The sequence below is a fragment of the Schistocerca americana genome, chromosome 8 (genome assembly GCF_021461395.2).
Source record: "Schistocerca americana isolate TAMUIC-IGC-003095 chromosome 8, iqSchAmer2.1, whole genome shotgun sequence".
Classification (NCBI taxonomy): Eukaryota; Metazoa; Arthropoda; class Insecta; order Orthoptera; family Acrididae; genus Schistocerca; species Schistocerca americana.
In genome coordinates, this window is record NC_060126.1 from 181,675,226 (window position 1) to 181,690,475 (window position 15,250).

General features: G+C 44.1%; 1 protein-coding gene across 1 annotated transcript in view; it reads right to left on the reverse strand.

The window, feature by feature from the left end:
• Nucleotides 1–10,404, reverse strand: part of LOC124545656 (hemicentin-2-like) — a 421,092-nt gene extending 410,688 nt beyond the window's left edge. Inside the window, exons 1-2 of the mRNA XM_047124602.1 lie at nt 10,394–10,404; nt 9,839–10,047 (exon numbers count right to left, since the gene is read on the reverse strand). Of these exons, the coding sequence (XP_046980558.1) occupies nt 9,839–10,047; nt 10,394–10,404 (220 nt within the window). The remainder of the gene's footprint in view (nt 1–9,838; nt 10,048–10,393) is intronic.
• Nucleotides 10,405–15,250: the final 4,846 nt, after the last annotated feature.

Consider the following 15,250-nt stretch of genomic DNA (forward strand, 5'->3'; position numbering starts at 1 on the left):
ATGACAGCGCCACTAAAGCGGAGTTGTTAAGCAAGGTTTTCCGAAATGCTTTCACAAAACGAGAAGAAATAATTACTCCATAATTCGAATCAAGAATAACTCGCAACGTAAGTAATTTAATGAAGCAGCCTAAAGGTAAGACTTACGGTCCACATCTTATACCAGTCAGGTTCCTTTTATTAGAGTATGCTGATACAATATTTCATACTTAGCTATCATATATAGCCGTTCGCTAGTAGAAAGATCCGTACCCAAAGACTGGACAGTAGCACAAGTTGCACCGCTACCCAAGAAAGGAAACAGGAGTAATCGACTGAATTACAACCCCATACCACTAACGTCGATTTGCAGTAGGATTTTGGAACACATAAAGTGCTCGAACACTATGAATCACCTCGATGAGAACGATTGTGGTTCACCTGTTAAGGAGACCGCATTTAGGACGCTGCTGCGACATATTCATGAGTACTGCTCGAGTTCTGGGATGCGTACCAGGTCGGACAGAAGGACGACGTCGAAGCAATTCAGAGGTGGGCTGCTATTTACCGCTAGGTTCGAACGACACGTAAGTTTTGCGGAGATTATTCGGAAACTCAAATGGGAATCCCTGGACGGAAGGCGACGTTCTTTTCGAGAAACACTATTGAGAAAATTTATAGAACCGACATTTGAAGCTGAGGAAGCATACAGACTGCCGTTTTTCTCTCACTCTGTTTAAGAGTGGAACAGGAAAGGAAATAACAAGTAGTGGTACAGTGTACCCTCCGCCACGCACCCTACGGTGGCTTGCGGAGTATCTGTATAGATGTGATTTAGGTGAAACAGCCAACACGGATTCAGAAAATACCGTCACAAGTAGCTCTTTATTCTCACGAAGTGATGAATGCTATCGACAAGGAACGTTAAATTGATTCCATATTGTTGGATTTCCAGGCTTTCAAACGACTTCTAATTAAATTGGGTGCCTCTGAAGTAGCGTCTCAATTATGTGACTGGATTAGTGATTTCCTGTCAGACAGGTCACATTTTGAAGTAGTTCACGGAAAGTTGTCGAGTAAAAAATAGGTAATATCTGGCGTTCCCTAACGAAGTGTTACAGGCCCTCCGTTGTTCCTGATTTACAAAAGTGATTCAGGAGGCAATCTGAGGAATATTCTTAGATTTTTTGCAGAAGTTGCTCTTTGCTGTTGCTGTTATTTACCGCAAAGTAAAGTCGTCTAAATTTCAGTTGCACGACAAATCACACAAATCTAAAAGCTGAAAACTCAACTAAATATTTAGGAATTAGTATTACGATTAGTATTAACAATAACATACATAATGTTGTGGGGAGAGCAAACCAAAGATTGTAATTTATTGGCAGAACACTTATAAAAAGTAACAGGTCTACTAAAGAGACTGATTACACTACGCCTGTTCGCCCTTTTCTGGAGTATTGCTGTACGGGCTGGGATCAGCATCAGATACGACTAACGAAGGAGGTCGAAGAAGCTCAAAAAAGGGCAGCTCGTTTTGTATTTTCCCGAAATAGAAATAGGGGAAAAAGTACCACGGGCGTAACACACGAATTGGGGTGGCAGTCATAAAACTAAAGGCGGTTTTCCCTTCTGCAGATCCTTCTCATGAAATTTCAATCTCTAACTTCCTCTTCAGAGTGAGAAAACATTTTGTTGGAGCCCATCTACATGGGAAGAAATGATCATCACAATAAAATAAAAGAAATCAGAGCTTATAAGGGAAGATTGTAGTGTTATCTTTTCCCGCGCGCTGTTCGAGAGTGCAACGGTAGAAGTAGCTTAAGGACGTTCGATGACTCCTCTGTCAGGCACTTAATTGCGAATTGCAGAGTAATCATGTACATGTACATGTACATGTACATGTACATGTACACGTAAATGCAGATGTAGAACATCAGAAAGATAACAAGCACCTACGTTAATGAAAATCTCGTAGTTACTTTCCTTGAAATTTGAGAAAACGGAACGGTATAAGCGAGAAATTCATAAGAGTGATCTAGTGCCTTTCATTACCAAGTGACATTACTTACACACAAAGTCTCCAAGCAGACTTTACATCATGCCTGCTAGGTGCAATGACGATAAACAAAATTTGTTACAAATTGCATCTATGTCGAGAGCTATGGACAACACATATTATCTTTTTCCAGCATTGTACCCTAGTAAAAATATAATGTTCCACGTAAAATTGCGAAGACAATTATTATTCATTCTAAAGCATCAACAGACGACAGAAAATGTAAAACTGAAGTCGCAGATCTCGCATTTAAACGAAAATTATTGAAGTAAGAAGATTATTGAAAATTAGCATCGTTCAACTGCTACATAAACTCTTCAATGGATGACATCGCTAGTATCAAAGAGCCAAAGAGCACAAGAAGTCAATGGGAAACGAACTAGGCGCTGGACCCAAATTTCATTACAATTCTGTATTGTAGAGAGAACTCCGCAGCGTTGATCCGTTACATAGTCCATGTTAAGTCCAAAGAGATTGGAAACATGCGCAGTTTATTACTGTATACAGGAACGGCGAAATGATGTATGCGCAAAACTATAGATCAACATCTTTTACTTTGATCAGCTGCAGGATCCTTGAGCGTATAGTAAGCTCGAATACAATGAATATGCCAGAGGAAACCGTCTGCCCATGAATCAACATGAGGTTAGGAATCATCGGTCCTCCAAACGACAGTTCGCCTTTTTCAAACAAGATATCCTGCGAAATACGGATACACAGCAAGAGATAGATTCTGTATTCGTATTGTTTTGAATATCGTGACACAAAAAAGAATAATTAATGAAACGTGTGTCTTTCTCTGATTCTAAAGTCGTGTTCATCTCAATGAACGAACAAACAGAGTAATCAGCGATGATAATCAGACGAAAGAATGCGTTTGGAGGACTAGGTAGTGATTGTGGGGTGGGTGATGGGTGGAGGGGTAGTGGGGGTGGGGGGTGGGGTATGCAAAGTAATCGACCTTTGCCCATGAGCTAATTATCCCGGTTACACGGATGGAGTGGGTCGCTTCAATAAGTCCCGATTATCCGGGTTAACGCGGACTAGACGGTGCATGGGAAAGAGAAAAACAGCGATAGTCCCAAATACACACGGTTTATTCTGGAAATTACTATTTACTGTATCTACAAAACACTCTAAATCCAACATCTGGAAACCCACTGATTACTTGCACATTACTAGCCGGAAACCAATTACCTATTTACAAATTTGCTGTATTCCGTATCACTAGCTGTCAGTTAACTTACGGGAAATAAGCATGGTTACTATTTCCAAACGAAGTTTCTCTTTTTCTCGAGTGTAAAATTATCGGTGCAGTCAAACGAACTTCACCCTGCGTGGTCTGACAACAATTCAACGTGTTTCAGAGCCTCACAGTGCGTGTCTGATAACGCATCAACTTGTTTCAGTGCTTCACTGTGGACGATAGCAGATCCCTCGATCGCCTCGTTTTCACTCTTTTGCTCTACCGAACACACTTCATTCCATACATCCACCCCCCGCAGCTGCTCAAATTCTTGTTCATTGGCGTTGCAGTTTAACTACTCCCGCATATTTTTATCATATGATTCATAACAACCAGATAAGTTGTATTCTAAACGAATTAGTTGTGTACTGGCTGACATAAAACTACTGAAGCGCCTAGAAGATTTGGGGGGATCTTAATGTAACACCGTACACGTACACATCATAGCCGGGTTTGAAAAAGATTAGATTCGTAGTTCTCTATGATATGTAGACCCGGCACCAGAGTGCATTGGCGTTTTTCGTGTACAATATTCTTATTATCTCTGGTAGAATATTGAGTGGTCACTGATATGCCGCATACTCGCGCGTGGCAGCCCTCTCATCACCTGACAGAGTTTGAAAGGGACCTCATTGAGGAACTCCATTCGGCCGGTTGGTCGAAGTCTGCAATATCCAGATTTGTGGGGAGATTAGGTATGACAATGACCCGGTATTGGACCACATGGCAGTGTGAGGGCATACATACTCGTCGCCGGCCGGTGTGACCGCGCGGTTCTAGGCTCTTCAGTCTGGAACCGCGCTACTGCTACGGTCGCAGGTTCGAATCCTGCCTCGGGCATGGATGTGTGTGATGTCCTTAGGTTAGTTAGGTTTAACTAGTTCTAAGTCCAAGGGGACTGATGATCTCAGATGTTAAGTCCCATAGTGCTCAGAGCCATTTGAACCATACTCGTAGTCAAGATTCCTGTCGAAGACGTCTGACCACCGCAAGACAAGGTCGCCGTGTAGTGCACCGAACACATTGTATCCCATTCACATCGACACCTGCCCTCCGCGAACAAGTAATGACTCCCTCCAACATTCTGTGTTATCCTCCATTATTGGTTGGAGACTAGCAGCAACCGCAATGTAGAATTACCGGCCCATGTGTAGGATACCATTTACTTCATAACACAAACTGCTGCGTTTGCAGAAGGACCTTCAGTAACAGCAAAGAACTGGTGATGAAAGGCGTCGCGTCGTGTTCAACGATGAACTACGGTTCTTCGCTACCTTGGACGACCACTGTCGTCAGTATGGCGGTGAGTTGGTGTCAGGCCCCATTATACGACTGCTGTGGAGAGATACAGCGTTGTTACGCCTGACGTCATGATGTGTGTTCCATCGAGTATGTCTTCAGATAATGGTAATGATATTAGTGACTGCGGAAACTCTGAAAGCACAGTGGTGCATCAAGGACATCGCACGACAATATGGTGGTGACATTTTCCAACAGGACTTTGTTCATCCGTAGATGAAGCGTCTATATGAACAGTGTGCATGATGTTGAGGTACTTCCATCACCAGCAATACCACCGATCTGTCATCGATGGAAAATGTTGCAACAGCTCGGACGTTAATTCCATTACAGTGCTAGCACACAGGATATCAAAGACAGTTACAGCAGTCATGAGCCAGCTAGACTCGGGAGAAGATACAGAGGCCTTACAACATCCTACCCAAAGGAATCATCATACATCTAGGCCAGAGGAAGTGTAACATCGTACTTTTAGTGGCCTTGTACTGCCACCTTTCATGTAAATTGTATTCAAGTCTGTTATGATTCAGGTAATGTTACACCCACTAAATCCGTGAAGCTATACACTGAATTTCCAAAGAAACTAGTACAGGCATGCGCATTCAAATACAAAGATATGTAAACAGGCAGAATAGAGCGCTGCGGTCGGCAACGCCAACATAACACAACAAGCTTCTGGCTGAGTTGTTAGATCGGCGCTACGGTCGCAGGTTCGAATCCTGCCTCGGGCATGGATGTGTGTGATGTCCTTAGGTTAGTTAGGTTTAAGTAGTTCTAAGTTCTAGGGGACTGATGCCCTTAGAAGTTAGGTCCCATAGTGCTCAGAGCCATTTGAACCATTTTTTGTTAGATCGGTTACTGGTGATGCAATGGCAAGTTTTCAAGATTTAAGTGAGTTCGAACGTGGTATCATAGTCGGCGCGATGGGACACAGCATCTCCGAGATAGCGGTGAAGTCAGAACTTTAGCGTACGACCATTTCACGAGTGTACAGTGAATATCAGGAATCCGGTAAAACATCAAATCTCCGAGACCGCTGCGTCCGGAAAAAGATTCTACAAGAACGGGACCAACGACGCCTGAAGAGAATCGTTCAACATGACGGAAGTGCAATCCTTCCGCAAACTGTTGCAGATTTCAATGCTAGGCCATCAACAAGTGTCAGCGGGCGAACCATTCTACGAAACATCATCGATATGGGCTTTCAGAGCCGAAGGTCCACTCGTATACTCTTGATGTCAGCAGGGGACTCTTCAAGCTAGTAGAGGGTCTGTAATGGTGTGGTGTGTGTGCAGTTGCAGTGGTATGGGACCCCTGTTACGTCTAGAAACGACTCTGACAAGTGTCACGAAGATAAGCAACCTGTCTGATCACATCCATTCATGTCCATTGTGCATTCCGACGGACTTGGGCAATTCCAGCAGGACAGTGCAACACTCCACGCGTCCATAATTGCTAGAGTGGCTCTAGGATCAATGTTCTGAGTTTAAACACTTCCACTGGCTACTAAACTCCCCAGACATGTAAATTATTGAGCATATCTAGGATGCCTTGGAACGTGCTGTTCAGAAGCGATCTCTACCCCCTCGTACTCTTATGGATTTATGGACATCCCTGCAGGATTCATGCTGTCAGTTCCCTCATGCATTACTTCAGACATTAGTCGAGTTCATGCCACGTCGTGTTGCGCACCTACGCGTGTTCGCGGGGGCCCTACACCATATTAGGCAGGTGTACCAGTTTGTTTGGCTCTTCAGTGTATTTCGTTTCCTCCTCCCATTCTGGGGTTTATACTTATCTTATAAAGCAGCATATTTTCTACTTCAATAATCGTGGCGCAATAGAGGTCTCGGCTCGCCTAGGAGATGGCGCCAATATTAGCAGGCAGTTTTCTCGACGGGTCTGGAACTTGCACCACCAGTGCCCACGAGCTAAATGCAAGAGCGACGAAGTGAAATCTGTCAGGGAGCAGTGGAGACGTGGGCAATGAGTGGAGCTACGCTAGGGAGATTGGTTTGAGGAAGACGGTTGGCACTTCGATAGTATATCGAGAGGGCGTACGAGCGGTGGGACAATCCGATAGCCATCGAGCGGGAGGACAACATAGAGTTAATGGAAACAGCTTCACAGCCGAGTCAACGGGAGTGTTCCATCGCCTTTTTTGCCGCATAATTCCTACGTTGGTGTGCATAATCGGTGTCTGTGCTTTTTGGAGAGTGCCTCTTGTTTAAAATTTCCCGAGTGAAACATTCCTGCTCTCTGGCACTGACTAGTGATAACATTTTTGAGATGACCGACGTACCTCTTACGCCTCATAGATTACGCTGCAAGAAGGCGAGAGACGTAGGACCTACGTTGGTTGTTTCTCAGCTTTCTAAAAGTATATTTGTTCTATGTTTATCGTCCTTATAAAGGTATTCTGTGTGCTTATAGTTCCGTGAAAACATACAAAAGCAAAAAAACTTACACTCCTTTTGCCGGAGTAGCAATACGGACGGCATTGTTTGTTACTTGCTCTGTGATGTTGAGGTTCATCTTCTTGCCGCACGCCAAGCCTCACAGTGTCATACACAATGCAAAAGGCATTCATTATTGTCTGCTATACGCTTCGTTTTCAATTTCAAGACTTGCTTACAGTTCAGTACTCAAAAACAAAAAAAGGAATAGCTAAAGATTTAATTATCCAGAAGCTGAAAAAATAAAATGAACTTTCTCTTATCTGACGAGATTATTTGTTGTTTGTGAAATGGGGGAACTAGGAATGTCCTTTTGACGACAAAAGACTGCATCCAATAACAATATCAGAACTAAATTAGCAATGTCAGAGATGATGAAACCTTACTTTGTTTTGCGTTACGAAACAAGGCTGGTGTGGCCCACACCGACCAGCTAATGGACTTCTTCCCTTTTGACAGGAAGAAAATGACATTGTGGAATAGTTTCTTTTCACATTTTCGCGATGATGATTGTAAATTCATTTGTTTTATGTAAAATGTCGAGAGCAAACACCTTGTTGATATCATTTCTCAACAGGTCGGCTCTTTGGTGTACAAGGGAGGCTAGACTGGATGAACATCCACTCAAAATAGTACAGCAGTAAAAAGCTGTAAAAAGACTCAGTGGAAACATGTTCCTGAATTGATTCCGGTCACAAAGAATATACAAGGTTTCCGCAGGACGAAACAAAACAAAATCTCCAACAGTGCAAGAAAATGTATGAGGTGTTATTGTCAACAACGTGATATAGGACATAATTTTCCAAAAGGCTTCGAAAATTTCATACTAAGGCAAACGTAAGTAATTAAAATTCATGGAGAGTTTCAAATATTTGTAGTAGAGAAAACACCACATTTTCATTTCAGTATAAAAAAAAACAGTCACTGGTGTAAATCTATGTTTCCATAGGAAAAAGACCCCTCTCTCAAGCGCAGTAAATTGACAAATTCTGTGTAGTAGAACCTGCTACACAAAACAGTGAAAGAGCATAGTATCAGGCAGTTGACAGACACCGTAACTGCGCAAATCTCAACGTATTAAATGATTATCTATCTTAGTTCACTTACTTCCTTTTACAGTGCTTTTGGGTCATATTTCTTGTTGAATTTAGTGACATGACACATTACCTACATTAGCTCTTCAATTACTTTTTTGCTTGAATATTTCTCTATGACCGTATTCTACCTGCCTATTTATTATTGCTGTAGAGTAATACCAGGACATCTGTAATGTGTAAAGAAGTTATGGCAACAATTCAAATTTATTTACGATATAAAGATGTTTTGCCTAGGAGAGAATAGTTAAAACCCCACAATTTTCAACCCGGTGACTCTTACTACGTTATGTTTTTCAGGCTTCGAAATTTTCTTACTGTCCGAACCATGTAGATGTGCATAGAGACAATCCGTAAGCTGAATAATATCCACCACGATAATCAGTAGCTAGGTGTATTTTCTTTTCAACCATATAGCAAAAAGGAGAATTTCATCTACACAATACGTTTCGCAGCCGGCTCGCGCCATTGCACACATCTCTCGTCAATTAGGCCGGTATTACACTATCAAATTTCTTTGTCAAAGATTTGATCAAATATGCGTCAAATATATTAGGGGTATTACACTATCATCATATTTTTCGTCAAAGGTCAAGATGGCCGACAACATCAACTTGTTATTAACCGCAGCAGTTGCATGTACCACAATTGCACTGTGTGCACATTCAGAACAGAAGCAGGGGAAAAAAAGGAAACGTACTTGGGTGAAGTCGTGGGTTTTACGACGACACGATAAAAGCATTCAACAAAACTTGTTACGTGAGCTTATAGTGGAGGACGTAAAGTCGTGCATCAATTACTTAAGAATGGATGAGCATACATTTCTGTATGTGCTCAGTGAAGTGTATCCTCATGTAACAGAGCACAATACTCACTTAAGAGCTGCTATATCTGCAGACAGGCTCACTTTAACACTCCAATTCCTTGCTACAGTAGAGAGTTAGGTTAGGTTAGGTCAGGTCTCCAATCTTCTTAATCTATTTTTGTATTCAGGGTGCTTCACGCTGCAAAGCGCCTCATCAGCTTCATACATCTCTGTTAATTTTGTAGTTGTCGGTATGCACCAATTGTATTTACCGCAATGTTTATAAAAACACTACAGATGACAGAACGCTGCTACGATGCTAGCGCTCCACGTGGTAATATGTCACACTGCACTGAACAGAAGACAAGCGACTTCTTTGATCAAATCTACAGCGAGGCCCTAGATTTGATCAAATATTTGATGACATTTGACAAAGTTCCCTATTACACCATCAAATTTCTTTGACAAAGATATTGGACAAAGAAGTTTGATGGTGTAATACCGGCCTTATTTACATTTTTATGTCGTGTGACTAGCGCCTCCCGTCGGGTAGACCGTTCACTGGGTGCAAGTCTTTCGATTTGACGCCACTTCGGCGACTTGTGCGTTGATGGGGATGAAATGATAATGATTAGAAGAACACAACACCCGGTGCCTGAGCGGAGAAAATCTCTGACCCATCCGTGAATCGAACCCGGGCCCTTAGGATTGGTATTCTGTTGCGCTGACCACTCAGCTACCGGGGCGGACAGCTCGTCCCTGAGATTCAGCTAGAAGTTTGAGTCGGATGCATTGGGTTTCACTCTCGCTAGTGAGCTGATAATAGTCTCGCATTCCAGCGGGTCAGCCACACGGCTGTGTAAGAGCAGTCCAAGTGTGCGTGACCTCGGCGGCAGTTACTCACCGATGACGGAGAGGTTGAACTTGGCGGAGCGCGTCGGCGTGTTGCGGAAGTCGACGCGGCACCGGTAGACGCCCTCGTCGCGCAGGTGCACGTCCTCGAGCCGCAGCACGGCCGGCTCGGACACGGTGCGGAAGAAGGCGCGCGAGCCGAACACCTCGGGATCCGACCAGTGCGTCGCCTGGCCCAGCGGCTTGCCGCGCACGTCGAAGCTGCAACACCAGAAACACACAGCATGCTCATTACAGGGCTCCAACACTGTGCGGAAGCACGTGCATGAGCCACCACCTTGCGGTCCAATCAGTACGATTCACGATGCAGCAGCTATGGAAATAGAAATGAGCGTTTGGCGTCACTGGCCGAGAGGCCCCTTGTGGGGCAGGTTCGTCCGCTTTGGTGCAGGTCTTATTACAATCGATTTCACACTGGGCGACCTGCTCGCCGAATGGGGATGAAATGATGATGAACACAACACAACACCCAGTCCCTGAGCGGAGAAAATCCCCGACCCAGCCGGAATCGACCCGTGCACGTAGAACGGCAATCCGTCACGCTGACCACTCAGCCATCGGGGCGGACATTCAGCGGCTATCAAACACAACTACTCAACAGACACTCATTTAACTTTCTTAAGACACTTGCGTCCATTTTGACCCACAATAATTATTGATATTTTTTCGTTCTGAAAATACAATGAAGAGCCAAAGAAACTGGTACAGCTGCCTAATATCGTGTATGGCCCCCGCGAGCAGGCAGAAGTGCCTCAATTCGACGTGGCATGGTCTCGACTAATGTGTGAAGTAGCGCTGGAGGGAACTGGCACCATGAATCTTGCAGAGCTGTGCATTAATCGGTAGGAGTACGAGGAGGTGAACAGCACGTTGCAAGGCATCCCAGATATGCTCAATAATGTTCATGTCTGGGGAGTTTGGTGACCAGCGGAAGTGATTAAACTCAGAAGAGTGTTTCTAGAGCCACTCTAGAAATTCTGAACGTGTGGGGTGTCGCGTTGTCCTGCTGGAATTGCCCAAGTCCGTCGGAATCCACAACATACACGAATGGTGTCAGATGATCAGACAGGATGTTTATGTACGTGTCAGCATTCAGGGTCGCATCTAGACGTATCAGGGGCCCCATATCACCCCAACTGCACACGCCCCACACCATTATACAACTTCCACCAGCTTGAACAGTCCCCTGCTGACATACAGGGTCCATGGATTCATGAAGTTGTCTTCATACACGTACACGTCCATGTGTTCGATAGTTTCGAAATAGACTGACCAGGAAACATGTTTCCAGTCATCAACAGTCCAGTGTCGGTGTTGACGGACCCAGGCGAGTGGTAAAGCTTTGTATCGTGCAGTCATCAAGGGTACACTAGTTGATTTTCGGCTCCGAAAACAATATCGATGATAGAATTGGAAGGAAAATCAGCATTGGCCGTATTTTGTTGTTTTATTGTCAGCAAAATCGATTTGTGCTGTAATATACAATTAAAATTGGTAGGCACTGGCATCAAGCTATAACCACAAGCTTAGAGCGATCACATAAACTGAGCTCAGTTTATGTGATCGCTCTAAGCTTCGCTGCTGTCAACAGAACATACTCCGTCTTCTTTTATGCTAGCTCGTTCACCTCCCGTGACATCTAGTGTTCCATTCCGCATTACATAGGAGTGTCCGAATACTTTTCTTTGGGTAGCGTATGTTCTAAATTCCCCGTTAATTTTGTTTTGTATGATTCCCAAACACATGACCAAAATTCTTGGATAGGTCGAACGAGTGTTTTGTACGTAATCTCGTTAGTAGAGTGATTTCCCTAGTATTCTGTCCCTGAATCGAAGCCTACTATCTACTTTATCTACTACTAGACTTTGCGTCGTTTTATTTCATATCCGTAAAAACGGTTGCACTAAGATATCTCCATGGATTGATTGATTTTAATCTTGACTCACTGATATTGTAGACGTAGGATGATATGTTTCTTTTTTCGTATTGTGAAGTGCCCAGCTAGACATTTCTGATTTAAAGCAAGCCGCATAATTTTGTAATACGAGGATTGTAACTTTAATAGTGGCAATTATTTATTTACAGCTCGTACAAAATAGATACGTACTGCGAAGTTTTACTGACCTTCAAACTAGTCACCAGCATTGTGTATAACCAGTTGCCAGCGATGTGGAAGTCGTAGGATACTCTTAGTAGTGCCAGTTGTGTTGATAGTTCGAGCGGCGCCGTCTATTGCCTGACGAATTTGGAGCACTTCTGAAGGGAATGCCGTGAAGCGTTTCCTTCAGTTTAGAAATCGAGTTGAACTTACGAGGGCTCTGGTCATGTGAGTGCAGTAGGTGGTATATCACATAACAGCCCCATGAGTCAAACAAAACAGTAACAGCTCGCACTGTACGTGCTTGTGCACTGTCCTAGAAAATGATGGTCAGGTCCTGCAGAAAGTGTCATTACTTCTGTTTCTAAGATGGTCGTAGGTAGTGTTCCAAAAATGAACCGCATTGACACAGAAGTGATGACACTTTCTGCAGGACATGATCATTATTTTGCAGGACAATGCTCAGGCACGTACAGTGCGACTGTTACTGTTTTTTTGACTCATGGGGCTGCTATGTGCTATACCGCCTACTGCACTCCCCTGACTTAAGCCCTCGTAAGTTCAACTCGATTTCTAAACTGAAGGAAACACTTCACGGCATTCGCTTCAGAACTGCTACAAATTCGTCGGGCAATAGTCTGCGCCGCTCGAACTGTCAACACAACTGGCACTGCTAAGAGTGTCCTACAACTTCCACATGGTTGGCACCGGGTTATCACAATGCTGGTGACTACTTTGAAGGTCAGTAAAACTTTGAAACATGTATCTATTCTGTACGAGCTGTAAATAAATAGTTGCCACTATTAAAGTTCCAACAGTCGTATAATGATCTGTCTGGACATCCATGCAGCTTGTTTCGGATAGCGTTTTGTTATAGAACACTTAATCATCTGCGAAATGGCTGAGGTTATTATTAATATTGCCTCCAAAGTTATCTATTTGCAGCCAGAACAGCCATGATCCTATTACATATCCCTGTAGCATGTCCGAACTTAACCTCTACGTAAAGCACATAAAACAAGCGTCCCGTGGTCGTGATGCATCAAGGAAGGGGGTCTTACTTTATTCGCTTACATTTTTACGGTCTTACGTAGTTGTAAGTTTCCTTCCCTCAGCTGCAAACAACCACATCATGAGGGTACAGATGCGCACTGTACAGATGTTTGCCACCCCAGATTATATGGTTTCAGATGCGGTCACCGTTACATCGGATTCATGCAATATTTGCAATGTCCGACAGGCTTCTGCGCTGACGTGGCGCAGCTGCTGGCTAATAGGCAAGAGAAGGGTGGCCGAGAACCGCAGCATTCGCCACGCCGCCCAGAAAGTCGAGACGCGAATGCGACGGCGCGGAGGAAGCAGCTTACCTTCAAGTCGCGCTAAGGGGCTTACCGAATTGCAGCAAAAGTTTCGCGGGTGGACATTAAAAGTTCAAGAATAAAGAAGGGAGATAAAAGGCGCTCCGAAGCGCCCTGAGGAGACAGCTTCCAGGGCCTGGGCCGCGCTCGTAGGCGTCGTTAAAGATTGCAGACTTAGCCGAGTCTCCCCTGAATAAATTAATAGGAACGGCACTGTCTTCGCGGTGGTGTGTATGGCGTAACAATATTCAGTAAGAGTAACCATTTTCTAAAATAATATTCAACGTAAGTCTTTCAAACGGTAAGTTAATTGAATATTGCAAAGAAGTTTTGGTTTTTCTGCTGATGGTGCCATGAGCTATTGAGGCGCGAACACCTGTGTCTCACGAGACATGTGTGATTACATATGGTGGTATTTGGACAGAAATGACAAGTTCCCATCCAACCACCAGTCGTTGGGTCGTTGGATGTGTGAAGCGTGCAAAGTATTAGAAGAAAGGGATATGTCATTCCCGTTTGCTGGTTCAAATGGCTCTGAGCACTATGGGACTTAACACCTGAGGTCATCAGTCCCCTACACTTAGAACTACTTAAACCTAACTAACTAACCTAAGAACATCACACATATCCATGCCCGAGGCAGGATTCGAGCTGCAGTGCGGTTCCGGACTGAAGCGCCTAGAACAGCTCGGCCACAGCAGCCGTCCCCGTTCGCAGGATTGAAAGGATGTAAATAACTGTAGAGACCCTACTTCACTGAAGTCAGATTTTGGTACAACTTTTTGTTGTTGTTGTGACATCAGTCTTCTGGCTGGTTTCATGAGACCCTCAAGACTTTCTCCCCTGTGCCAACCTCTTCAGCATTTGCATCCTATATCCTCAACTATTTGTCGTCTACATTCCAATCTCTGTCTTCCCCTACAGACTCTACCCTCTATGGAACTCTCAAGTGCTTTGAAGTTATTCCTTAATCTCTTAGCGATTGTCCTCTTGTAGGTCACAGATTTTCCAAAGACTATTCACAGACTATGGTGAGGTCAAGGCAAACATTAAATCCAGCCCACGCCAAGAAAGAGCAAGTTATAAATCTCACCAGCCGAAGTGGCCGAGCGGTTCTAGACGCTTCAGTCTGCGACCGCTACTGTCGCAGGTTCGAATCCTGCCTCGGGGCCGGCCGTGGAGGCCGAGCGGTTCTAGGCGCTTCAGTTCGGAACCGCGTGACTGCTACTGTCGCAGGTTCGAATCCTGCCTCAGGCATGGATGTGTGTGATGTCCTTCGGTTAGTTAGGTTTAAGTAGTTCTAAGTTCTAGGGGACTGATGACCTCAGATGTTTAGTACTCAGAGCCATTTGAACCATTTGAACCTGGCTCGGGCATGGATGTGTGTGATGTCCTTAGGTTAGTTAGGTTTAAATAGTTCTAAGTTCTAGGGGACTAATGACCTCAGAAGTTAAGTCCCATAGTGCTGAGAGCCATTTGAACCATTTTTATAAATCTCGACAGTTAAATTCAGATCACGAATTCTGACTGTTGGCGAAATTATAAACCGAATGATACTAGTCACGGGCACATTAGTTGTATGCTAAGCAAGTATACAATCTTTATATGTAAAACTGATCCAGTAAATCAGTTATGCGCGATATTCCGAAACTATCAATACCTTGAGGAAGGAGTGGACTATCAGGCAGAGGTGTCTTAATAATTATGCTATATCCATGAATTACCTTTATTAAAATGTAGGTGAGTACCTGACATTGCACTGATACGTATTTCATCCACTTCTGTCAGTCCATATCCTCCTTCTTCCCGCTTTCTCCGTCTCCTCTTCCCCTCCCCCCCCCCTCCCCAAGCCGTCCGTCTCCTTCTCCCACCACTCTCTCTGTGCTCCCACTCCTTCCCCCTCTGACAATATGCTCCTACAGCTCTGTCTGTTTCCTTCTCGTCTGTC